The 27,844-nt window shown below is 42.3% G+C and overlaps 1 protein-coding gene across 1 annotated transcript in view; it reads right to left on the bottom strand.

Moving 5' to 3' along the window:
• The window catches only part of LOC122816787 (dynein axonemal heavy chain 8-like), a 9,517,065-nt gene that overhangs the window by 3,196,908 nt on the left and 6,292,313 nt on the right, over positions 1-27,844 (bottom strand). The window contains 1 exon segment of the mRNA XM_044089814.1: positions 8,014-8,175. Within this exon segment, the coding sequence (XP_043945749.1) occupies positions 8,014-8,175 (162 nt within the window).

Genomic DNA, 27,844 nt, shown 5'->3' with positions numbered 1-27,844 from the left:
AATTATATCTATATAAATTAATATCATAAAAATTAGAAGTTATGTACCTACCATAACGTTCCATGTTAGTTGTCTTCTCTTGCCTTCTTTCTTGCTGGATGGGTTCGGAGCCGATCCTCGGCTCCGACTCGGCACTTGCTTAGCTTGAGAACTCCTTTTACCAGCTCGAGGCAACCCTATATCCCATGATGCAAGGCGGGACTACCTCAGATCTCGTTTGGTAGCTAAAATACCCTGCTAAGGACTAACCTAGTAGGACTAGGAAAAACAAGTTCATAACAATAGACTCTTCTATTGAAGACTCAGGATGGAACAACCTGAGAGGAGGAAACTCTTCAAGATCTGTCCAGGCCAGGGGGAAGGAGGGAGGGACGCAAGAAAGAAGGCGAGAGAAGACAACTAACATGGAACGTTATGGTAGGTACATAACTTCTAAATGTTAAGTTGTCAATCTCGCCTTCATTCTTGCTGGATGGGACCGCGTCCCTAGCACCTGTGTCCCGGGTGGCTCAATGGAACAGACTCTTGAGAACTGTGGAACCAAAACTGGCCCTGTCTCTGGAGGCCAAATCTAATTTGTAATGAGAGACAAAGGTATGAGGAGTGGCCCAAGTAGCTGCTGCACAAATGGTATCAATGGGTAGCCTATCCTGAAAAGCTGTAGAAGTGGATAGACTCCTGGTTGAGTGTGCTTTCGGTTTAGAAGGTAGTTGCTTGCCTCTAAGCGAATACACGAAAGAAATGGTGGAAGACAACCATCTGGATAAGGTCACTTTAGATACTGGGAGACCTTTCCTGTTTTCTGCATAGGAGACAAATAATTGGTCTGATTTCCTGAATTGTTTAGTTCTATGCAAATAGTACCTGAGCTGACGATGGACATCCAAAAAATGAAGCTTTTGTTCAACTCTGTCAGAATAATTTGGGAAAAAGACTGGTAGATCGATGGATTGATTAATATTAGTTTGAGAAACAACTTTGGGGAGAAAGGACAGATTTGTTCTCAAGGATACCCTGTCCTTGTGAAAAACCAAGTAAGGAGAACGGATGCAGAGAGCTTGAATCTCAGAAACCCTTCTTGCTGAAGTGACAGCCAGTAAGAATATAGTTTTCCAGGTCAATAACTTCAAGGAACATGAAGCAGACGGTTCGAAGAGTAGTAAAATCAAGGATGCTAACATTAAATTCAGATCCCATTGTGGGGGAGGATGTTTTATTGGCGGCTTCAGGAGAAAAACTCCTCTCAGAAAAGCTTTGCATAGTCTATGTGACATAATGTTATGATCTTGAAAACCAACATGATATTTGGAAATAGCCGCCAGTTGAACTTTGACTGTTGAAGAAGAAGATCCTGACTGAAAGACTTCAGCTAGGAAATCTAAAACAGAATGAACAGGTGCAGTAAAAGGATCAATGTGCCTGGAGTTTGCCCAAAGGGAAAAACGTCGCCACTTGCTAGCATAAACAGTTATGGTGGACGACTTCAAAGAAGCTACTAAGATGTCTCTGACAGGATCAGAGATCATAGGAAGCCTGGCTAGGGAAGGAAGTGGAGCAACCAAGCAGTGAGGTTGAGAGAATGAATGGCCCGGTGCTGTTGACCCGATTGGTGGATCAAAAGATCCGGAACTGGGTCCAGATGCCAAGGCTGCACCAGGAGGTGACGATGCAGGGTCGGAAACCAAATTTGTCGAGGCCAGTAAGGGGCAATGAGAATCAACTTGGCCCTCAAGACGGTGGCTTTCTGAATGACTTGTGGAATCAAGGGAAAGGGAGGAAAAGCGTACAGAAGTCCCCGGGGCCAATCCTGGGTTAGAGAGTCTCTCAGGGGTTGGCCTGGTAGGGGAAAGAGGGTGAAGAAATCGGGGCACTTGTTTTGGGGTGTAGCAAAAAGATCGCAATAAGGTGTGCCCCACTTCAGAAAAATCTGATCCACTATAGATTGATTGAGAGACCACTCGTGAGGCATGAGAATGGCTCTGCTCAGCCTGTCCGCCAAGAGGTTGGACCTGCCGGGGATGTGCGTTGCTATCAGAAACCGATGAAAGGAGATTGCCCATTGCCAAAGTCTGAGAGCTTCTCGACACAAAGGATAGGACCTGGTCCCGCCCTGCTTGTTGACATATTGTCCGTTTGTACTGCAATAGTCCCCGCGGGAAGAAAGTCGTTGAGGGCTTGCAACGTTAAAAGCACCGCTCTCATCTCCAGGACATTTATGTGCAGATGGTATTCTATGGGTTGCCACATCCCGTGGACCATCCTGCCCTGATAATGCCCCCCCCACCCGATCAGAGAGGCATCCGTAGTGACTGTGGCAACCGGAGGAGGGGGAACAAATGGTCGGCCCTGATGAAGAAGAGGGGAAGATATCCACCAGTTCAGATGAGTCCTGCACGATTGTGTGACTAAGATTTCGTGTCTCATCGGAAGACTGTGGAACGACCACTGAGTGAATAACATCCACTGCAGAAGACGCATGTGGAAGAGAGCCAGTGGTAGAAGAACAATGGCCGCCGCCATAAGTCCTAGAACTTTCAGTATCAATCTGGCTTTGACTTTGCTGCTCTGCAATAAAATCCGAACGTATTTTTGGATGTCCAGAATTCTCTGATCTGTTAGTCTGGCTAACAACTTGACGGTGTTTAATTCTGCGCCTATAAAGGTGATAGATTGGCAAGGCCGCAGAGAAGATTTTTCGAAATTCACTGAAATTCCCAAACTTTTGCAAAGCTGCAGAGTGTAGTCTCTGGTCTGAAGAAGCTGATGCCTGGTGGAGGCGGAGAGGAGCCAGTCGTCCAAATAAGGAAACACCTGGAATCCTTGACATCTCAGGTGAGCTGTGACCACTGCCATGCATTTGGTAAACACTCTGGGGGCTGAAGTGAGGCCAAAGGGCAGGGCTCTGAATTGATAATGACTGGTCCCTAGCCGAAAGTGGAGAAACCTCCTGGAGCGCCTGTGAATCTTTATGTGATAGTACGCGTCCTGAAGGTCTATAGAGCACATCCAGTTGTCCTTGCCCAGAAAGGGCAAAATAAACTGAAGCGTCTTCCTCCGGAATCTTGCCTTCTTGACAAATCTGTTTAGATTGCCTAGGTCTAATATTGGTCTCCAATCTCCCATCCTTTTGGGGACCAAAAAGAATCTCGAGTAGACGCCGGATCCTAATTGGTCTGCCGGAACAGTCTGGATGGCTCTTTTTTCTAGGAGCTTTGTAACCTCCTGTTCTGCCAAATCCCTTTGACCGGGTGAGATGTCTGGAAGGGATTGGTGAGGTACGGGATACCATTCGAAGGGGATTTTGTAACCCTCGGATATGATCGACTGTACCCACAAATCTTGTGAAAGGGAACGCCAGGCTACTGGGTACAGCGAAATCCTTCCCCCGACTGCCTCCAAGGGTGGACAGTCGGGCAACACCTCAGGGATGCTGAAAGGGCTTCTCAGGAAGAGAATCCCTGTTGCCCTGGTTCTGAGGACCCCCTCTGCCCCTAGGGCGGCGTTTATTGTTACCCCTCTGCCTCTGGGGTAAACTGACCACGTGTGTCCGGCTGCTCCTTGGGGTTTCTGGAACCACATCTTCCCCCCTTTCTGACCCTTGGGATAGGGTCTAGAAGGAGTGGAAAAATGGACTCCAACGGCAGAAAGAGTTTTGCCGTCCTGCTCACACCTGGTCAAGGTTTCCTTCACCTGAGGTCCGAACAAAGCCGAACCGTCAAAGGGGGTATTGGTGAAGGACGCCTTAAAGGGGTCCGCAAAATTACAAAGCCACATCCAGGCTTGACGTCTAAGAGCCACTCCTGTGCCTGCGGCTCTGCTCGCTCCATCGGCTGCATAGGATATGAGCCGCATGGAGGAGTTGGTTAAGGAATTCAGGATTGCTAGCTGTGAGGCAATCTTTTCTTGAGCCCCAGCAGCAGAAGGATCCCGGACCACTTCACCTAGTTCCTTGAGAATATCTCTTTGAAGCCTGAAGTGACAAAGGTAGTTCAGCGAACGCATAGCAAAGGTCGCTGAAGAAAACATCTGCTTTCCATACCTGTCCATGGTCCTAGAATCTTTGTTAGGAGGATGAACAGGTACTGAAGGATCCGCAAGTTCCTTCTTGGTGGCCGCCGCCACCACCATAGCATCCACAGAGACACCCTTAGAAAGAAACTGTTTGTCTGAAGGGGCCGTAATAAATTTGGATGGTCTCCTGGGGACCGGTTCCACAGAATCTGGAGCTGCCCACGCCTTCCGAGCCACTACCTGCATAAGTGGGTCGAAAGGCGGAGACACCCAGGAGGTGGAGGGTCGGGATCCAAAAGCCTCCAGGTATACCGACTCATCCTCGGAGGGGTCAATGGAGGGCCAATTCCCCCTCTGTTTGAGGAGCTCAAGGATGTCTGAAAAGGAGACATCCTCAGAGGGGACCGTGGGAACCCTCCGACTCATCTAAGTCGGTATCAGATGTTGTAGACTCAGGGGAGTCTGTGTGTTTCCTCTTACACGTCCTCTTCCGAGGGGGTTCCCCTGCAGGATCAGGAGAAACCACGGAAGAGGAAGTTATTCCCAATGGGGAAACCTGGGGCGATGGATCCCTGGGCCTGAGAGCAAGAGGCTGGCAAGAGGCGTCCACAGGCACCGAAGAGGGAGGAGCTAAAGGGATGGACCGTTGACTTGGCTCAGGTGCCAGGACACTCCTCATCACCTCAAAGGCTCCCCTCCCCGGGAGACCGGAATATTCCCGTTCTGAGGAAATAGGAATTCCCGGCTCCACTGAGAGGGAAGGCTCCGAGGCCGATGTCGGTGCCGAGCTTACCAAAGCCGAAGCCCCGAGAGGGAGAGCGGGGTCGGACAAGGGTCCGATGCCACTAGCCCTCTCGGAGCCGACAAGGGAAACTCGACGACCGGATCCCTCCAAGGAAGGTCTCATGGAAGAGATCGGAGCCAAAGACAACGGAGCCGAAAGGGGATGTATCGGCTCCAGCGCCGACACGGTCGCTGTCCCGAGAAGCTCCGGCTCCGAACTCTGGAGGGGAGTCGGAGGAGGAAGTTCAAGGGGTAAAGCAATAGCCGAAGTCTGCTGAGACGGGCTATGGATCATTTGGGCTAGTGCCTGTGACTTCAACAGCCTGCTTACCACCCTCTCTAAATCGTGGTCAGACAGCCTGGAAGATCTCGAAGATCGGCTCCGATGACTCCGCTCCGACAAAAGAGGAGACCCCGGAGCCGAGTGGATAGACTCCAAAGAAGGGGACCGAGATCTCTTCTTGGACGAAGCCATCGGAGCCGACGTCCTCTGGGTTCCAGATGGAGACGAAGGCTTCTCGGCTCCGATACTGGATAATACGTCGGCTCCAGCCGGAGCCGACAAGGCAACAGCAGATTGAGTGTCGGAACCGATCGGAACCGACACTACCACCTTAGAAGAAGAAAGATCGGCTCTGGCCGGAGCCGATCTCGACTCCGAAGGAGTCGGAGCCACCGGGGAAGGCTTAGAAGCTGTAGCCTGAACCCTAGGTGACTTAGAAGGTTTACTAGACCCAGTTTTAGTGGGTGAACCTTCTGGCTTTAGCAAGCCATGGAGGATCAACTTATTCCTCCTCTCCTGCAGGACTCTGTGGCTGAAAGAGTGACATAAGGCACAGGCGTCCTGCAGGTGTAAAGGCCCCAGGCAGTAAACACAGAAAGTGTGACTGTCTGTCAGAGACATTTTCTGACAGCACGAGTCACACTTCTTGAAGCCTGAGACCTTTCCTTCCTTAGACATAGTCCAAGAAAAAAATAAAACTCACACACCCCAAACAGTCACACAATTAATCCCAAACACAGACACACAGATAGGGATTAGGAAAAGAGGCCTAGGCCTAACTGAAAATTTTTAAACTTTTTATAAAACTAGAAGTTTTTTTTTTTTTTTTTAACTATATGGGGGAATAGGGTGAGATGTAGAAACTCTACACACTATAAAGAAGGAACAAGGGAGAGATAAAACCCTGACTAACTGTTTGAAAAATTCAAACTTACCTGAGCTGGCAAAAAAGAGACCTCTTCGCAAAGCGGCAAACGAGATCTGAGGTAGTCCCGCCTTGCATCATGGGATATAGGGTTGCCTCGAGCTGGTAAAAGGAGTTCTCAAGCTAAGCAAGTGCCGAGTTGGAGCCGAGGATCGGCTCCGAACCCATCCAGCAAGAATGAAGGCGAGATTGACAACTTAACATCAACAGTTAGTATCTGTTCACCTGCACTAGGTAGAGGTCAGACATCAATGCAGTTGACTTTGCCATTGTGTAGGCTTTAAGATGAAATCTTTTAAAACCTTGTAAGTAGCATGGTTTTGGAATTACTGATGCAAATATGAACAAGCAATATTGATGCCTAAAGGCGTCAGTAGGAGTTAACTGCAGATGCACCTGGAGGTGTTGCTCAGATGTAATGAGTTAAAACTCAGAAAACTGATAGAATAACAGGTCTTGCATCAACATGAATCTACTACAGGGTGAAGTGTGAAACTCTAATGTGTGTCATAATTTACTAAATTCAGTCTTCAAAGATTTGTCATTTATTTGCCAGAAACCACAATTTTATGAAAAATGGACCAAAAACATGAGGCAAAATCTGGACATTCTGTACAGTAGAGGGTAAGTCTGACACCAGCATGACCAGACATGAAGAGAGTCGGATTGCATAAATATTTCTATCAGTCATAGTCTCTCTTCCAATAAAGAGACTGAAATATTAGACCATTTGAAGGGCCTTAGATTGCATTAGGGGGATTTAAACCCCAATAACTTTTCAGATATAAAACTTTCATTATTATTATTATTATTATGATTATAATAATAAAAGTACTCCTTTTTTTATGTCTGGTAGAGAGCAGAGGTTGAGTCCGCAATGACATAGTAGTTTATTGTAAAAGTTTCGAAACCAGGAATAAACGCAACGAGAGTGGGCATTCAAAGAAGTCAAGCTAAGCCCATTCTTCTCATCCAGGAAAGTAAAAACATATAAAATTCGGAAAAATTTAGAACAAGGTAAGAAGTTAATTTATTAACTACAGTAAAAAATAACACTAAAGGGAAGAAACAGAATAAACAAGTTTTGTGAATGAAAGGGTTTATCAAAGAAGTAACAGGTAGAAGGGGTAAAGGGAAGGAGATCAGATTAAATTTTAGTGGGATAAAGAATTTCTGAAGTGAATTATTGAAAAGCACTTCTCTCCCACTGCAAAGCTCGAGTGCTAAAGACAACCACATCCAGATACTACAGCGGCAAATGAGATCTGAGGGATTCTAGAGGTGGTGCATTATGGGTAGGGAACCATCTCAAGAGTTGTTAGAGGCCATAAGCTAGTGAAACGACCAAGTCAGATCCGAGGATCAGATCCGGACCCATTAGTTGAGGATCAAAGAAACCTGACAACATCAAATCATATCTTCGTAGAGAAGTGTTACTTTTTTTTTTTTTTGTCAACTGTGGGAGTCGCAGTTAAAGGATAGCAAGACAGTCACTAGGTCTAAATGCGCAAACATGAATACCATACATGCACATTGTAGGCAGAGCAACTGTATGTGCAAACAAGACAAGGATCAGCTCTAGCTTCATACGTATGCCTACAAAGTAAAGTCCAAACAAATATACTAAACAACAGCAAAGTCAGAAAATTAAAAAAAAAAAAAACTTTAGGTATTCTTTAATCAACTTCCTACACTTCAAAAAGCACCGTCAAAGACTACCGTATCAAACAATTGTCTGATGCCTCCCCTTCTGTATTGTCTAGTGACTACATTTCTCTATTAAAAGATTATAATCATGAAAATTTTCAAAGATGTAATATATTTTGGTTCAATACAGGTCATGCATACTAGTAAAAGTGGGAAATACAATCCCTTCCTTGCTTTATATTCCGCAGCAACACAACATGCTGTCATTTCACATCTGGTTATCACAGTAACAAAATAATGTTGTCATTGCTGGAAACCAAATAAAGAAAGCAGTAACTGGAATATCATCGGAAATTAATTTTACCTGAGCTGGGAACTGGGTAAGGAATGGCAATAACAGAAACCCAGAATCACTGATATGAAGATATGCTGATCTAATTACAGAATGCAATGATGACTGCTGCATCTGAAGTAATTCCTCTAGCCAGAGTTCTACAGGGCCCCTTGCCGTCACAGTAGCATCCAGCTGAAACAGAATAAAAAATGCATATAACCAAATAAATTAAATATTTTCAAACTGAAAACGTGAAATGAAGAGAATCAACAACAGTAATGATAGTACATAATATTTATTGCAATATAATTAATACTTTTACCCTAAGGAGATACAGCAGTGTGTTTTATTATAGCAAGAGCCAATTCCCCATATTTAACTGCTTATCTGGGGCATTGCTAGTCACTGACACTTTATTTGATATAACTTGGCAGCAGTACTAACATTTACATAGCTGTAAGTCCAAGATAACTGTTAGTTCATGTGGCAACTATACATACTAAAGTTTAAATGGTTAAAAGGAAGACATCCGTTTTCAGAAGCATTTGATTATTTTAGGGCAAACTTCCCCTCAACCTAAATTATTATGTTTTCAAGAGTGACATGGTCCTTTATGTACAACCCCCAAGAAAATTATTTCATACTAGTTCTGGTATATATTATTTAAACAAAAGTTCAAAATGTCGATCACTGTAAACAGCAAAAATGATGATAATCTATGTCTGTTTTGTGAGATTGCGGTACAGTCAAGATCAGGAAATTTGCCCTTTTCTCACTGTAGTGCGATCTGAGAGTTGGTATGTATAATTAGCGGGAGGTGTGGGGGCGCAGCTCCCCAAAATATAGGGTTTGATTATCAGCATTTTCGCTGTTTACAGTGATCGACCTTTTGAACTTTTGTTCAAATAATATAGACCCTTCTGATATAGCATTTCATCCTATAGTATACTGCCTCTGAATAAAAGCTTGGTGCAGTTGCTTCACACTCCCCTTTACTGATATAACACTAAGGTAATAACCACATACTGCTTTCCTGCTTTTCCCTTAGAAGTAACTCTGTAAGGCTTGAACTGCATTGCTTTAGCATACTTAAACACTGATACAGTTGTAACTTTTGGCACCAGCTCCTCTCGTTTCCTTTAGCAACTCTCCAGTCAGCATTTTGATTTCCTACTGTTGTGAACTGAAAATAGAATTGCTACTGTCATTGACCCTGGTCCATTTTGCAAAACCAGCCACTTGGTTATTTATTTTTGTACCCTTGACCCGCTCAACCTTAGTAAACATCTAGACAGTATATTAGAGTAAATGCAAAGGCAGGTACAGTACTACACTGATGCATTCTGCAGAGAAGGCAACAACAGTCTTTTCATAGCAGCACCTCCTTTACTGGGTCCCTGACCTAAGGGGACATACACTTTATGCTACAGATTTAAGACAGTGCTTTCACTTTATCTTACCTTACAATACTGGTGCACTTCTGTCTCTCTAGAAGCATATAATTAAGTCAGAAGTAGTTTGTAGTAGTTTTTGAAAGAATGCAAGCCAGTATCTATGGGTTTGCATGAAGTTTTTATCATTTTGCCCCTGTTCATTCTGTTTCAAAAGATCACTGTTTTCTTTTCATTTCATTGTTTCATGAAAAACATCTCCTCACAACTACTAAACCTAACAAAACCCCAGGCCTAAGCCTTTACTCCTGCTTAGTGGCAAAACTATGGAACTCCCTTCCTTTAACTTTCAAAACTGCTACTAACCTGCACTCCTTCAAAACCTCTATAAAAGAATAGTTCAACAAACCTTCAATCTGCTCCTGTATGAGCCTAGGCTGAGGTACTCATACCTTTTTCTACCTCTACTCTCTCTATCCACACTTCTAACTAACCCTACCCTCCCTTCCTCTACACATACTCCCCCCAAGGTTACACTCATACCTTTTCCACATCTATTCCTATCAATCACACCCTATCCTTCTCTACTCCTATTATCCTATACCTTCATCAATATAATCTGTTACCATATTTTATGACATCTAGAATATCAATAATCATCTACTATGTATATAATGCTGCATCCTACTATTATCAAGCTTTCCCTATAATTTATGCTTGAACACTATGACTTTACTATGTCTGTTGAGCTTTTATTCTGACAAACTAATGTGTAGTTTTTCACATTTTGTGCTTGAATTTTATGACTTTATTATGTCTGTTAAGTTCTCATTCTGACAAACTAATGTGTTGTTTTCATACTTGTGCTTGAATGTTATGACTTTATTATGTCTTTCTCATTTTTTAATCTGTTAACTGTATGTATCTGGAGCTTTTCTCCACAGAACTCCGCTGAAAGTGAGTACCTCGTAACCCAGTTGGACTATCTCAGTAAAAAAAATGCCAAATACATACATACATTTTAAAAGGTAGAGGACATTGGAGTGGTCTGTGTAGTTAAACCCAAATATCAGCTCCAACTATAAAGTGTAGCCCATGATCCATTGTACCAGTTAATTTAGTGAGTTGGACTCATCCCCTGATTCCCCCTCCCCTGTGCTTTAAGTAAATTCAGGGGTGTAATTCAATTTGTGATGTATTAAAAGGAATAATGCAAGTGTGCCTTTTTATGTTTGTTGATTTCTTGCCATGGTTACATAACTTTATTGTAGGAAAGCCCTGCTGGTGCTTGTGGCCTTAAGATTTTCCTTGAATAATCTGCAGCCCTAAATGTATCTCTGTGTTTCCAGCCTTTATAGTTGTGGGTGTCCTATTCTTTTTCCACTTTTTTGTGTTTTGTAAGTAGTCACTCCTGTATTGCCCTAGCCATAGTACATTGTTTCCATTCATTGTTCAGGGTTTTCACGCACAACCTTACATCAGCTAGGTCTCACACTTTTGCCCTCACCTATCTCCTTTTCTATTTTGCTTAACTTGTTCTTCTTCCTGCCTTCAGCTCTAAAACATTTAGATTAATACCTCTCCCTTCCAGGGCTGGATAAGCCATTTAGAGATTTTATTTTTGGACTTCTTGGAGGGGTAGCAGGACTCAATTCAGCAACACTATGAGTGGCTTCACTTCACTCTCACCCACCCCTATATTATTACATTTATTCTAACAAAAATCACTCCCATATATTACCACCTACCTTCTGAGCCAAAAGGCTTAACACACTCATTAACCTGTTGCAATCACATTACCAAATATATCTGTTCTCAGCCAATTATTCAGTTAGCCCCTTACAAATCATTTCAAGCAATCTACCTTCAACAACTGTTCCACTGCCACATTTTTTTCCTTTAACAGACTTCCTTTTACACTTTACAGTCAGTGAACTATAACAATGTCCTGGTTATCATTTACAGCTGCAAAAGAGACAGTCAACCAGCAATCAGAATCCCCTAGCCTAATTCCACTTTGCCGTTTAGGGTAATAGGCACATTATTTCAGCCTCCTGTGTATCGTTCTCTAAAATGATTTAATTTCTGTTAACCTCTTAGTTGCCTAGAACCTGGACCTCTGCAAGATACCAGTTTAAATCTCCCACCAACAAGATGTGACTGACTGAAAAGTGCTGACAGCAAGCACCTAACTAGCATTTAAGTGTCTTGAATACAACAGCTTTTAATTGTTTGTTATTCCCCTCTACCTGCATTACCATTCTAGGGCACATCACTGCCACTACTTTTACAGACTAAGCAGAAAAAGACAGGTGGCCTCATGATAATATGTCCTGCAAGATAGTGAAACCAATGTTTGTTCTCAATTTTTGTTTACATTGAGATTGTAATGTTTAGCAAAAGTACACAACAAAGTCCATGTTGTTACCAATAAAACAGACAACCTGTGGAACAACTGGAATATCAATTCCAAGAATTTAATGACTGCACTTCAATTCTTGCAGTTGGTATTCCAGTTATTCCACAGGATTGTGTGTTTTATTGTTTTTTTTGTTCCTGTTACCAGTTTGGGATACATTGCCATACAGATGTCATCCACTGATGGACTTCTGAAGAAGGCTGAAGAACGCGGTAAAATCTTGTAAAATAAGCCCATAGTCTGAATAGTAAAGCTTAATTATTAGTATAGCAAAGGGTGATGCAGTCTGATAGCCCCCTGGACAATGTAACTTTGGCCACCTTCTTTCCATGTCTGTTAGATGCAAACTATACAAAAACAATTTATTAAATTTTCATATCTGCAATCTTCTGTATGATCCAGATAGAAACAGAGTTGTCTGTGAACATCTAAATAATGCTACATGAACTCACCCTAGTTAGAGTACTGAGATAAGAATACTAGAAGATTACTAGTCTGGTTAAGACTGAGGTCTGTTTTCTTCTTTGGCATAAAAGGTGGGTCAGATATAAGTACTACCCTGTCTCTGTGAAAGATGAGACATGGTCAGTTCAAGGAAATGGCATGAAACTGGCAACTGAAGCAGAGGGCTAAGGCTGTCACTTCTTGATTCCCTCAGTCATGTATGACCATGAGCAAATCATTGAACCAGACAGTGCTTGGGCTAAGCTCCTCAATAGTCCTCTGAACTGCAAGCCTACTAACTACCTATGCACTCTACAAACTTTCCTATGAAATTTGGAAACTCTTCTTGCTGAGGTAATTGCCACTAGAAAAAGTGTTTTCTACTTTAGCAACAGATTCAAAAAGAGCTGAAGTTTACTTTCCTACAACAAGGTTTAGGGCCCATAGTGGGGATGGATCTTTACCTGAAGAGCAAGGCTCTGAATTGGTAATGACTGGTTCCCACTCATAAGAGTAAAAACTTCTGTGATGCCTTTGCCATATTTATATGTAGTTAAGCATCCTAGAGGTACAAAAAGTGAACCCCGTCTTCATCCTCAAAAGAAAAGAATAACTACTGCACAGTGACTAACAGAAAGGTACTTTCCGAAAAAATTAGTTTAATCAACTCAGGTCCAATATGGGCTTGAGGTCTCATCTTCCTGGGTAACAACAAAAACCTTAGTAAAACCCAGATTCTATATGGTCTGGCAGGATTCTCCTGGTATATTTGTGCAGCATGTTTTGTATCTTTTGAATAACTGACATTTTCATGGGATAGGAAATCTGGGAGTGACAATGATGCCATGTGTGGTGTCTAAGAAAAGGGTATTAAGTGTCCTCTGGATATTATTCCCTTGATTCATTTGTCTTGCATTAATACCAGCCATGTTTTGGTTGCAAGAAAATTCAACCCATGACTGCTGTCAAAGGCGAACAGTCAGGCATCCTATCAGGGATTCTGTTGCCATAGAAGAAGCATCATGAAATTCCTTATTATGTGGATCACACATCCTCTAGACTGGCAGTCACTGGATACCCTAACAATTCCTCATAAGGTTCTCCTTCCTGCTTGCTTATATTGGGGCTGTAGATATTTGTGAAACCAGAAGATCTTCTCATCCTTCTTGTTCCTTGCACAGGGTCTTTAAGGTGCTGAGAACAGTAGTCAGCATCTTGCTTTCTTGCATACTTTCCTGCAGCTGTGCTTTGAAATAATGTTCAAACAAGGTGAATATGTCAAAAAAGAAGTTATGTACTCACCATAACGTTCCATGTTTGTAGTCCATCTCGCACTTCATTCTTACATATGGGTTTGGAGCCAATCCTCGGCTCTGACTCGGCCGATTACAAAGCTCGAAGTCTCTCAGTTGGCTCGTGGCTAGGTAGGTATCCCATAGTGCACTAGTAAGAATCCCCAGATCTTGTTTGCTGCTGTCTGTAAAAGTGATAAAAAATATTTCCACAAGGAACAACAAAGATGAAAGGTCTCCACCCTACAGAAGAGAAATACTATCTTGTCTCCAGATCCTCCAAGGATACATGGATGGGGATAGGTGGGTGGGTTTGTAAGAATGAAGGGCGAGATGAACTACAAACATGGAACGTTATGGTGAGTACATAACTTCTTTATGTTCTGTAGTCCTGGCTCGCCTTCATTCTTACATATGAGCATCTCTAGCACCTTTTTTCTCGAGTGGCTCACGGGATTATACTCCTAAAAACCGTGGAACCAAAGGAGGTTCTACCCCTTGAGGCCAAATCCAATTTCTAATGAGTAATAAAGGTATGAGGGGTAGCCCAAGTTGCTGCTGCAAAAATACTGTCAATTGGGACTCTGGCTTGAAAGGCAGCAGATGTGGATATGGATCTAGTAGAATGAGCCTTAATTTTAAACGGGAGTTCCTTGCCATTGGAAGAGTAAATAAACCAGATACAGTTTGAAATCCAATTTGATAAGAGTTATCTTAGAGACTGGCATACCTTTTCCAGTCTCAGAAAAAGATACAAACAATTGGTCTGATTTTCTAAGTTCCTTGGTTCTATGTAGATAGAACCTTTACTGTCTGTGAACATCAAGTTGATAAAATTTATATTCTGCACTGTTTGAATGATTAGGATAAAATACTGGCAGTTTGATAGTTTGATTCAAATTAGACAGAGCAAACCTTGGGGATGAAGGATGGATTTGTACGAAGGGAAACTATGAAAAATCAAATGAGGAGATTTGACTGACAGTGCTTGTAACTCTTGACATTCTTCTGGCAGATGTAACATCTACTAGAAAAATGGTCTTCCAGGAAAGGAACTTCAATTCACAAGAATGTGCGGGTTCAAAAGGTGGGGAAGTAAGTTTGGACAGAACGAAATTTAGATCCCAAGGAGATAGATTCCTGAAAGGGAGGACTTAGCAAGGTAGTGCCTTTAAGGAAAATTTTACACAATCTGTGAGCCATAAGATTAGGCTCATGATGTCCCAAATGAAAACTGGAGATAGCTGGCAACTGAACTTTGACTGTAACAGCAGCTGATCCCTGATGAAAAAGTTTGGTTAGGAATTCTAACACCAAGGGAATGAAGGCTGTGCAAGGATCTACGTTTTTTTCTTTTGCCCAGATACAAAATCTTTTCCATTTGCTAGCATATAATTTTCTCTAGAAGGCTTGTGGGAAGACGTGAGGATATGAGTAACTGCAGGTGAGAAATCATGAAGCCTGACTAGCTAGAGATGGAAGTGGAGCAGCCATGGTGTCAAGTTGAGGGTGTGGAGACCGGGGTGGAAGGTGCCTGACATGTGTGTCAAGAGGTCTGAAACTGGACCCAGAGTCCATGGATCATCTAGAAGGTGAGGCCCAAGAAAGGGGAACCAAATCTGATGAGGCCAGTAAGGAGTGATATCAGCGGAAAGGGGGGACATGCATAAAGAAGTCCTGGATGCCAACTGTGAACAAGTGCGTCTCTCGGTGTCTCCCCCAGAGGGGGGATAAGGGAGAAGTAGCTGCTGCATCTGGCGTTGATTGAACTGGCAAACAGATCGCAGCAAGGCTGTCCCCATTTGCAGAAAATCTGTTCCGCGACTTTCCTATTCAGAGACCACTCGTGAGGCATCAAGACTGCCCTGTTGAGCTTGTTGGCTATCACACTGGTTGTCCCCGGGATATGCATTGCAACTAGAAAGCATTGGGAAGATATCGCCCACTGCCAAACACGAAGGGCCTCTCGACATAGGGGGTAAGACCTGGTTCCTCCTTGTTTGTTTAAATACCATACCACTGACATATTGTCCGACTGAATTGCTATCATCCCTAGAGGAAGAAAGTCGGGAAGTGATTGCAATGCTAGTAGCACTGCTCTCATCTCTAGGACACTGATATGCAAGCGAGCATCATGATCTTGCCATGTGCCTTGGACAGTCCTGCCTAGATAATGCCCCCCCACCCTATCTGGGAGGCATCCGTGATCATAGTAGCAACGGGTTGGTGAGGAATGAAAAGTGTTCCTGTCGTTAGCTGATCTGGCTGAATCCACCAACGAAGGTCCTTTTTGCAAGATTCTATTATCAGAATAGGATGAGATAGAGGCAGTTGTTGAAGAGACCACTCGGAAAAGAGTAGCCATTGAAGGATTTGCATATGTAGTCTGGCTAGTGGAATTAGAGTTATGGTATAAGCCATGGTCCATAAAAGTTTCAACACTGTATTGGCTTTGACTCTTTGTTGAGGAAGTAGACTGTATATCTGTAGTCTTAGATTATGTATTCTGTCTGCAGGAAGACGAGCCATCATGGCAACTGTGTCTATTTCTGTGCCTAAAAAAGTCACATACTCAGAGGGTGACAAGGCAGACTTTTGCAATTTATCATAATCCCTAGCTGAGTGCAGAGCTGGATGGTTGAATCCCTAGCCTGTAGAAGTAGGTGCCTTGTGGTGGCAGTCAGGAGCAAGTCGTCCAGGTACAGAAACACTTGGAATCCAAGACGTCTCAAGTGAACTGTCACTACCGCCATGCATTTGGTGAACACCCTAGGGGCTGTGGTGAGACCAAAGGGCAGAGCACGAAATTGGTAATGACTGGCTCCCAGCCAGAAGCGTAAATAACTCCTCGATGCTCTGTCCATTTTTATGTGGTAGTATGCATCTTGGAGGTCTATAGAGCACATCCAATTGTCTTTCCCTAACAGAGGGAGTATAGACTGCAATGTTACCATTCGGAACTTGGACTTCTTCACTGATTCATTTAATTTGCTGAGGTCTAAAATGGGCCTCCAGTCCCCTGTTCATTTTGGCACTAAAGAATCTGGAGTTAAGTTCCGAATCCTATCTGGTCTGTGGGGACAGTTTGGATGACTCACTTTTGAAGCAATTTTTGAACTTCTATGGTTGCTTGATCCCTGTGATTGGGTGGGAAAGAGAAGGGTATGGAGTATCCTCTGGTAATTATTCTTTGTACCCACTTGTCTTGGGTGATGGGGTGCCAGGCTTCTGGATACAAAGATAAGCGAACCCGACTGGCTCCAGAGAAGGGCAGGTGGGCCCCTCTTCAGGAGCACTGATAGGGACGTCCACGAAAGAAATCGCAGCCACCCTGGTTTTGCGGGCTCCCCTGCCTCTAGGGCGACGTCTACCATTAGTTCCTCCTCCTCTGCCTCTGAAGGAGGAATTACCCTGTGCATCCGGGAAAAATCTCTGGGATTTCTTGAACCACATTTTCCCGCCTCTCTAACCCTTAGGGTATGGTCTAGAAGGGACGAAAAACATATTCCCATGGCAGAGAGAGTTTTCCCTTCTTGCTCGCACCTGGTGAGTGTATCTTTTACCATTGGTCCAAACAGAGAGGAACCGTCAAAGGGGGCGTTGGTAAAAGTAGATTTGAAGGGCTCTGCAAAATTACATAAATACATCCAGGAGTATCTCCTAAGGGAAACTCCTGAACCTGCTGCCCTACTCGCTCCATCTGCTGCAAAGGATATAAGCCTCATGGAGGAGTTAACAATGGAATTTAAAGTGGACAACTGAGCAGTAACCTTCTCATGGACTCCTTCAGCTAATGTAATTTGGAGAGTATCTCCTAGCTCCTTTAGAAGATCTCTCTGAAGCCTAGTAAAATGAGTGAGATAATTCAGCGATCTGAGTGTAAATGCCGCTGAAGAGAAGATATACTTACCATATCTATCCATAGTTTGAGACTCCCTGTTCAGTGGATGGACAGATGAAGTCGTCTCCGCTAGTTCCTTCTTTGTAGCTGCCACCACCACTGTGGCATCTACAGGCACACCTTTGGTCAAAAATTATCTCTCTTTAAGGGCTGAAAGAAACTTGTTGGGCCTTCTGGGGACTGGTTCTACGGCATCAGGAGTTTCCCACACCTTTCAACTAACTAGGTCCAAGAGCTCATCAAAAGGTGGAGACACCCAAGAGGCTGAAGGTTGAGACCCGAAAGCCTTCAGGTACACTGACTCCTTATCAGAAGGGGTGACAGTGGGCCAGCCGCCTCTCTGTTTCAGAATCTCTATGATATCTACGAAGGAGATATCATCAAAGGACGACCTAGGGGACCCTTCTGACTCCTCAAGGTCAGTGTCAGAGGTGATGGACTCATCAGGGGAGTCTACATGCTTCCTCTTGCACATTCTCTTCCAAGGGGGCTCCTCCGAAGGGTATTCTGGGGAGGTCTCAGAAGACTGGGGGCCACCCAACGGGGGCTCCTGAGGCTGCAGATCCCTGCTCTCAAGAGAGAGAGAGATGGTGCTGAGATACCCTTGCGGGAAGCTGAAGACCTAGACAAGCACGTTCCTCATCATCTCGAATGCAGATCTCTCTGGTTCCGTGGACAGTCCCAGTTCCGAGGAAACGGAAGTAGTCCTCGGCTCCAAAGCGATCAGCTCAGACATGAATGTAGGATCAGAGCTCAACCTAGCCGACGCACCAAGAGGTAGGCTCGGAACTAAAGAGGTTCGGGTCCAAGCGTTCCTGTCGGGGTCGAATGGTGAACTTTGGCTCCTAGACACCAAGGACGGCACCGAAGATGTCAGAGCAGAACTCGGCTCCAAGACTGACACAAGAGGTGCTGGAGCCGAGGGTTCCACAAGTAGCACCGATAGCTCTGGTTCCGAAGGACCAACATGGCTCGGAGGAGGAACAGCAACAGGGAGTAAGGTCTTAGATGGCTCCGGATCCGAATGGGTCAGAGCCAAAAACAATTTTGGTAATGCCAACTTCAAGAGGCTAAGCAATACTCTCTCTACATCCTCTTCAGCTAGGCTCTTGGAGGATTTGGATGATAAAGTAGGTGACCTAGATCTCTGCAAGATAGAGATCTTAAAGTTAGGGAGACCAGCAATAACACTAAAGACTGGCTCCGATGCAAATTTTCAGTAGATGGCGCCAAAACACTTGGGGCTGACACTGGAATGTCAATGTTGATAATCTCGACCTGCTCTGAAGGCAGTGGAGCCGAAGTGGTACAAGGTTTGTCTAATTTAAATACTTTTTGAGGAGGTCCAGATAAAGTTGTTGGTGCTGGAGAATGTCTCTTGGTCAACTTGACCTTTTCTTTCTTTGAAGGAGACTTGGAGTGTGAGGATGAAGAGCTGGCTAAATCCGCTTCAAAGGAGGGCTTAAGGAGACATTTTAGGATCAGTTTGTTCTTCCTTTCTTGGAGAACTCGAGAACTGAAAAAGTGACAGAAAGAACATGTTTCCTGAAGATGTATGGCACCAAGACAGTAAACACAGTTACTATGACTGTCAGTTACTGACAGTTTTTGGGAGCATTTAAGACACTTTTTAAAACCCGAAGGTTTATGATCCCTAGACTCCTTAGACATGTTCACACAAACAGGACACTTGGGTAAAGCAGAAAGGAGAGGACAAGGTCCTCTAACTTAAACGGGCCTAGCCCTGCTCAATAACAACACACATAGAAGAGCAAAAAACAGAAGACTAGGTCCTCTAACTTAAACAGACCTAGCCCTGCTGAGGAAACAACAGCAGAAAGGGTTAGTAAAGGACTAGGTCCTCTAACTTAAACGGACCTAGCCGCGAAACAGAGAAGAAGCTAAGTCAAGAAGAAAAGCTACCAAATAGCAAAAATCTCAATAACAGGCTAATTATTAGCTAACAGAATAGTAAAACACTGCAGACAGCTAAACAAGAATACTATTCTAATGAAATACAATATAGGAAAAAGATCCTAACTGAAACACGGACCTGTGCTAAAAGAGCAGCTATCAAAAAACTAGCACACAGGAAAGGGATACCACTCGGGAAACAAAAAACGGGCCTGTGGAAGCAGTGGCCAACAAGTTCCCCAACAACTTAGCAAAATTGCAAAAAACACACTACTATATTCTTCTATAACAACTACGATTAAGCTATATAAACTAAGCTAACACTATATGCAAGAATATCACTAAGAAAACAGTAATGATGTAGAAAAAAATCCAACTTAGCCACGGCCAAGAAAGAAGCACGTCCAAACTCAGACGTGGCAAACGAGATCTGGGGATTCTTACTAGTGCACTATGGGATACCTACCTAGCCATAAGCCAACTGAGAGACTTCAAGCTTTGTAATCGGCCGAGTTGGAGCAGAGGAGCAGCTCCGAACCCATAAGTAAGAATGAAGGCGAGATAGGACTACAGAACATGTGATATTAGCAAACGTCACCCTAAAATAATCTGCAAATCAAGCTATGCTGAGTCAAGTCTACCACCTTGTAATGATGTCTGACCTCACTGCTCCATCTGCTGCATTGTATAGCAACTGCATGGACAGCATGACTAAGGTGTCCATAGTGGACACCTGTGATTCCAACTGTTGTGAGTATCTAAGAGTATGTACTTTCTGAGGGACTCTGTAGAGTCTTGTTGAGGATCTCCCTCTAGAACCTGATCATATGCATCAAGCAATTTACGGAGTAGATAGAAAAAGTATTTGAGACATAAACATAACGTCCAAGATGGTCCATAACGTTCAACTCTTTGGGCAGGGAATGATAAACTAAATATTGTTTGGTGTCTCTCCTTTTGGTGGCAGATGATAAAAAAAACAATGGAGTCCACAAGTGATCCCCTGAATCAATGAAGCTTGCTCTTGGGAGCCCAGAAAACCCTGACTGTTTTTCAGGGTATGGGTTCTTCTATGTCACACTCTCTTCATATATGCAGGCAAACAAGGTCCACCACCTTGTTGGTGGGTTGGACTACCCAAACTGCTGGTGGGGCAGACTGTAAGGCCTCCTGAAGTATCTCCTCCTCAGGAGAATCTGGGTCAGTGAGCTGGGATCTCCTCTGTCTCATCATTTTGAGGATCTTCTCAAATTCAAGATTTCTGGAGGGGATTGGGAGATGCCTCTCCCTCACTGAGATCCATGACTGTGGTGCGAGAGTCTGAAAAAAATGTACAGATGCTTCTTCGTTCAACTCCACTTTTGGAGTACACTTGGAAGGGATGCATCCAAGTGGTCTAAAGAAGACCCCCTCCTCAATCTTCGTACTCTCAAGGGGTGTTCCAGTTCTTGGTCATGTTGGGAAGAGGAGTGATGGCTACAAACACTACAATGGGTGAAAAGAATGGGTGGGTGAAAATGGTGTGTGCCTTATCAGCTACCAGAAGAACCAAAGCTCTTCATGACACTGATTTTCCTACCTCGACCATCTGCACGAAGGGGGTTTATACTGAGAGTACCAAGTCTTTTGGCCACAACAACGAGTTTAATGCCAACACCTAATACCCCATAACTCTGGAACTGACACTGACTACAGATTCATTGGCATCAAGACTTTGAATGCTGAAAGCACTAACACCAAGAACAGCTCCAAGAGGGGTTACAGTTGACCTCAGTGCTGAAGACATATTGGTAGCAAGAGAGTCAGGTCCAGTAACAATCAGTGTCACCAATACAAGTACAGATATCACAGGTGCTGAGGAAATCAACACTGAGGTGAAAGTCACTGCTGGTGCTGAATGAAAAGTCATGGGTTCCAAATATGTCCGTTACTCCCAGTGCTGAGACAGGGCGGGGTAGGATTCACATAACTGGATTGCAAGGGCTCATCTCTGGCCCCTTCAGAAGCAGGAGGCGGCCAAGATGACGCACAAGACCAGCTAATCATTTAAAAGGGTCATTGCTGTCATTTCCCAAATTGGTGGAGTTTGGGGGGAATATGCACAGACCTGAAAACATGATAGAAAGGACTAAAATTAGCCATGAATGCAGAAACCTGGGCAACTCATGCTCCAAGCAGATGCTACCAAGTCTTTTCTCTAGAAATGAATCATAAGCCCTTGAATGCTCAGGTATACAACTATCTGAATAAGGGGTACTTGGAGGCACTGAAGGCATTTGAGAGTGCCATGGTTCAATAGGATAATAAGCCTCCAATCTAGGGACTTGGTCTGAAGAGGGGTAACTGGAGTTTGGTCTCTTGTCTCCTGATGCTTGTAATTCTCATTTTTTCCTCCAGGCAGGACTCTCTGGAAGAGTCCCCTTTTAGCAACCCATTCAAACTAATCTTATTCCTTCTGTCAAGTAGGGTCCACTGGCAAAGGCTTTTACAGATAGTATATTCAGCACTTAAGTATTCTGGGACACACAGATCATGCAAATCCTTTGGGCGGGATCTTATGGCTGAATATTTCACATTTGGGTGTGGGGTTTCAATCCTTATCCATTTAATAACTAGAACTAAAGGAAACATCAGACAACAAATGAAGTAATGGCACACTGTATCAAACAAATGGAAAAAAAGACCTATTGCCACCAGTTTGTTCAGTTATATTAAAGCAAAACCATGTTGCCAGCAAATTTGCTGCAAAAAAAAAAAAACAAAAAACGTCAAATAGCACTAAGGAAACATTGTGGTTAGTGCCTAGTACAATATAATGGTACACTCCATTTTACCAATAACAACAATAAATGAGATTCTGCCACCAAATAAATTTTCTAGTAGGTTAAGTGACAGAATTTCTGAACTATTTACTTAGGTGAAAATATTGTTGCAGTTAAGTGGAGAAGGAACCACCAGAACAAGTCAAGTGAGAAGAAGCCTGAAGATGGTGAGGATGCAAGAAATAAAGAAAAATGTGATTACTTGGTTAAAAAAATTCGATAATCAGAAACTGTAGAAAAATATTGATGTTATATAAAATTAAGAAAATCAATTACTTATCTGTCACAAAACTGATTTTTGAAAGTCTTTTCTCATTAAGTTTCTTGAGCTGCGGAGAACTGAATTGTCGCTTGAAGAAGCAGCAATAACATCTGGCAAGGGAAGAGATGCATCACAGGAGAAGGGCGAGGAATTAGGACTTATTGTAAACTGTGAAATTGCTAAGAGAAAAATGCTGGCGGTGACCAGTTAAAACATTATAGTAAACAGACTTGATTAACTGGAATTGTCAGTTTTAGGTAAATTAAGAAAGAAAAGGATAAAGTATATAGAATTACATTTGAATTTAATAGTTTGCAAAGACTTGAAGTTAGTTGGTGAGGATGGAAAACATACTACAGAGGGAAGTCAGCTACTGAAACAGATTACAGAATACTAGTGGTCTGGATGTGTGTTAAGGGATTTGAAATGTTAAATACTGGATTTTAGACCATAGAGTTTGGTATGTGGTATAGGTCAAAATGAGAAGGATAAAATAGGGCAAGGTTAATGGCCACTTCTAAAGGAAATATCAAACAACAAATGAAGCAATGGCACAAGTGACACTGTTGTTTTAGGAAAATATATAGATTATTTTGATAGCTTGTGGAAAGAGCAAACAGGAATGGGGGATCTCAATAAAAGTTGGATTTTTTTTGGTGGGTAGCATTAAAAGAGTAGTCTAGGAGGGTGTTGAAATATGCTTTATCTTTAGTGAAGCAAGAATATGGTTAGAAAGCAAAACAGATGATGAAGAAAATGATGAAAGGACAATTAGTGATACAGGAAGTGCATGAGCTGAAAAGAATAAGGTTAGAGAAGGAATTCAGGTCACAAAAATATAATTATACAGATAGGAAGGAGGAACTATGTTCATGAGAAAAAGAAGTGGGAGAAGATCTCTCTGGAGTTTTTATTAATTAGGAGGGGGTTAGAAGTGTAGAACAGAAGTTTGAAGTACGTTGAGATATTTAATGAGAGCATTTGAAATGGAAAGAGGTAGGAAAGTTACTTGAATGGAAAATTAGAATGCATGCCAAAATATTTATGATAGAATTAGATCTGACTTTTAAGGCAAGTAATAAGGACACTGTCAAAGGACGTGATAGGTTACATTACGGGTTTCAGCAGAATCTGGAGGTAATCAAAAGGTCTGTGATACAAGTAATTAATGACTGGCTGGTGAGCAAAAGTACAGGTAGGGGAATTTTTATGTGGGACACATTTTTAAGAAGGAGGGAGGTTGCAGGTTATTGTGCAAAAAGTGACTTATTTGTTACAACTTGATTATAAACTACTCTCTAAGATTATTTTGAATAAAATAGAAAAGAAATGCATTGAAGGGTTTTAGGAATGTATTAATGAATAGATGAAAGAAAATGCATTTTTGTTAATGTTGATCCTGCAAGGTGGTATGTTTAAGAGAATAAAGACAGAATGGATATTTTCATATGCAGACTGGGTGAAAACTATTAGATTGTGTTACGCAAGATGCAGTTAAACTGCATTAAAAGGCTTTAAGAATGTCACGAAGTAGAAGAAATTCATATAACTTATTATTTTAGAAATATACGGTTAATCTGTTATTTAGATTATGAACTGGTAGGTAGGTAAAAATGTCAGTTTAACGGAGGAGTTAATCAAGGCTGTTCTTTATTAAATTGTTACTTAAAACACAGGTAAACATACATTAACAGAAAAGAAAACAAACTGTATTATTTTTTTAATTTAAATACATTATGCACATATCTTTTCTTTCTTTGCAATTATCATCAGTCTAGCATTACAAAAAATGCTGAATTCCTGCCTTCCTGTAAACCTCACTCTTCCTCCACTTTAACATTATTCTGCATGTACTGTACCCACAATTTCTGTATACTTCTATGAAATTAAGTCCTTACCTTTTCTAAAGACCAATTTTCCAGTTCTTTAATCTCTTTTATAATATTTAATACTTCAGTCATAGTTGGTTTAGACTTCGATTTCCATTTTCTAGTAAATGTTTTTTGGCAGCCAACAAAATTAAGCTTAATAAGATCTCACTACATCAAGGCAGTTCAGATCCTATGTCCCAGTTCAAAAAAATCATGTCCTTAGTTACAGCCATTTGATCACCAAGTATTTGTGATAGAATACTTTGTAGGTAATTTTTAAAATGTGCCAACTCACTACACTCCCACAATGCATGCTCCCAGTTACCTACTTCTCCATCACGCCTCAAACATTTTCTATCTACTTGTGGAAAATTCTATGATGTCCGCTTGTGATATTAAGATAAATATGCAAACATTTCCAAGCAAAGATCCTAAACCTTCTGGACTTTTCTGCATATTTGGGAGCCATACATATATCCTCCCACTGTTCTCTTGTAAATTTTTTTCCAGTCTCTCTTCCTGTTATTTTCTAACCTCACTTGATTGATTCTTATACTTATCATAGAATATTTTATATGCTCTACTAATTACTCTTTTTTAACAGAAGCTTCTGTCTTAGATTCAACTAAAAACCCCACCGGAGCTGGTCTTTCAGTTAAGATTCCCCTAGCTCCTTCTTTTTGCCTATACTCTGATATCAATCCCTAGTAGGGAAGGCAGTCCCTAGCCTACAGTCCAAATATCCTATTGGCCTCATCTCATTCTATTATCATTTAGTCTTTATTTTTTGCAACCAATACCTTGGTTCCCATGTCAGATTTCTCTAGTAAATTTCAACTTTCTGTTGTCTACTTTCTGTACCACTACTTGTAGTCAACACTACTGGAAAAATCTCCCGTCACCATTCTTGTGTTAGCTTAGTTCTTAGAATACTTTCTGCTACTTTAAGAATACAATATTCTGTATGGTTATTATTCTCCTCAAGGATCTGCATCCAAAATCCAATTATTTCTTTATTTCTTGAACTTTCCCCCTAAATCTTCATCATCCTTTTCCATTTTGAATTACAACCATCTGCTTGTGTTATGCATATTAGCCTTAACTGTGTAGCATTAAAATATCCATTCAGATCAAGTAATCCTAAACCAAATTTTTCGACTGGAAGGATCAACTTATCCCACATAACTCTGAACCTCTTCTCGTTACAGATACATCCCTTCATCTCTTTATTAACTATTGTCTACAACTTCTCCTCTGTTTGATAACAATATGCCTGACTTCTATATAACATTAAAAGGATTACAAACATTTATACTACTTATATCTTACTATTCATATCCACAAACAAGAGCCTCCAGTTCTTACGTTTTTGTACTATCTTTTGATTACTCTCTTCTCACATATCATTAGCTACCATAACAGAAGCTTTTTTAATCCATACTTCTAAATACTTTATCTTATCATGTACCCATAAATATAGGTATTGGCAAACCAGTTCCTGTGTGGGTACATAATTCACAGCTACAGCCTTTTTTATCTTCATTAATTTTGCATCCTGATAACAGATGAAATTAATCAGGCACAAAAATAATATCATCTGCAAATAAAGTCAACTCTTCTTGATTACCATACTAATTATATTCTTGAAATTTTCAGTCCCTTATTTTCTTTGCCAATTGCTCTAAATACAAAGCAAATGACAAAGGGGAAGGAGAAAGTACAGTTGTGTACCTACCATAAATGTAGATGTTTGAGTGTATTCACTGTTCCAGTCATTACAATTGGGTTATCCTGCTGGCAGACTACCCTCAGTCGGCCTGAATTCCAAAATCTAGGTCCGCCGTCAGTTGCTGTCGCCTCTTCCCTGATGTCAGTGCGTTAGGGGTATAAAAGATGCAGCCGACGCCATTTTCTTCAGTTTTTCTTGCCCCAGATGTCAGGTGCCCCTAAAAAGGTAGGCTAAATTATGCCAATAAGCATGCATACAGAAAAAACAACTTTTCCTTCATCTACAAGTAAATACACCACATAGGTTGTATAGAATAGAGAAGTAGAGATAAGTCCCAGTAAAGAAAAGGGGGATGGTGGGAGGGTAACCTGGACTGCAACAGTGAATACACTCGAACATCTACATTTATGGTAGGCACACAACTGTACTATGTTCATCGTGTTTCACTGTTGCAGTCATTACAATTGGGTTGAATCCCAAAGTTAAGGTTGGGAGGCTGATGCTAAATAAGATTAGAAGAGGCTATCAGGCCCTGCAGAAATGCAGTGGCAAAGCCTGTCCTGGAATTAGAGTAGAGAGGTAAGTGATAGTGCTTCATAAATGTATGCACTGAACTCCAAGTTGCAGCCTCTAAGATGTCTTTGGTTGGTACTCCTCTAAGGAAGGCTGCTGAAGTGGCTGCTGCTCTGGTTGAATGTGGCCTAATACCCTTAGGCACTGATTTGCCCTGCTGAGAGTAGCAGAAATGAATGCAGTGGCCTATCCACTTTGAAATGGTCTGTTTTGAGATAGGCTTTCCTTGTGATCCTGCAGCATATGCCACTAGAAGTTGTTCAGTCTTTCTGAAAGCTTTGATTCTGTCCAAGTAGAAGCGCAGCTACCTGTGAATGTCCAAAGAATGCAGAAGTCTCTCACCCTTATTCTGTGGGTTTGGGTAAAAGGTAGGCAAATGAATTGTTTGGTTAAGGGCCACAATGGACACTACCTTAGGCATACATGTAGGGTTTGTCCTCAGAGAAACCCTGTCATGATGGAAAATAATAAAAGGTTCCACACCCATGAGTGCCTGTAACTCTGAGACTCGTCTAGCGGAGGTTATTGCTAGGAGCAGAGCTGTTTTCCAGGATAAGAATTTTATATCAGCTACAGAGGCTGGCTCAAATGGAGGCAGTGTAAGTCTTTCCAAGACATAGTTGAGGTCCCATGCAGGTATTGGGGCTCTCCTTGGAGGTCTTATGTTTTTGGCCCCTCTGAGGTACTGCCTCAGTAATGGATGCAAAAAAATAGGAGGATCTGTATTGTAATGAGCTGAAATGGCACAGGCATGAATTTTAATTGATGGAAAGGAAAGGCCTTTATCCAGCATCTCAGTTAAATATTGCAAAATCTGAGGAATATTTGGAACAATCGTGTCAATGCCTTGTGCCTGGTTTCAAGCACAGAATCTCTTCCATTTTTCTGCATAAGATTTTCTGGTGCTAGGCCTCCTGGCCTCCAAAATAACATCCATCACTGCTTTTGAGAGAGGTGTGTCTTGAATTAGAAGTTATGTACCTACCATAACGTTCCATGTTAGTTTTCTTCTCACCTTCTTTCTTGCTGGATGGGTTCGGAGCCGATCCTCGGCTCCGACTCGGCCACTTTAAAAGCTCGAGAGCTAGTTCCACCGGTTCGAGGCTCCCCTATATCCCACAATGCTAGGCGGTAACTCCTCAGATCTTGTTTGAAAACTAAGGCCAGCAATAAAATTCCATAAGGAACAAAGAAGAAAACTCTTCTAGGTCTGTTCTGGCTAGGGGGAAGGAGGGTGGGACGC

The sequence above is a fragment of the Protopterus annectens genome, chromosome 1.part1 (genome assembly GCF_019279795.1).
Source record: "Protopterus annectens isolate FY-2018-M chromosome 1.part1, PAN1.0, whole genome shotgun sequence".
NCBI lineage: Eukaryota > Metazoa > Chordata > Ceratodontiformes > Protopteridae > Protopterus > Protopterus annectens.
This window is presented reverse-complemented; position numbering and strand designations above follow the sequence as displayed.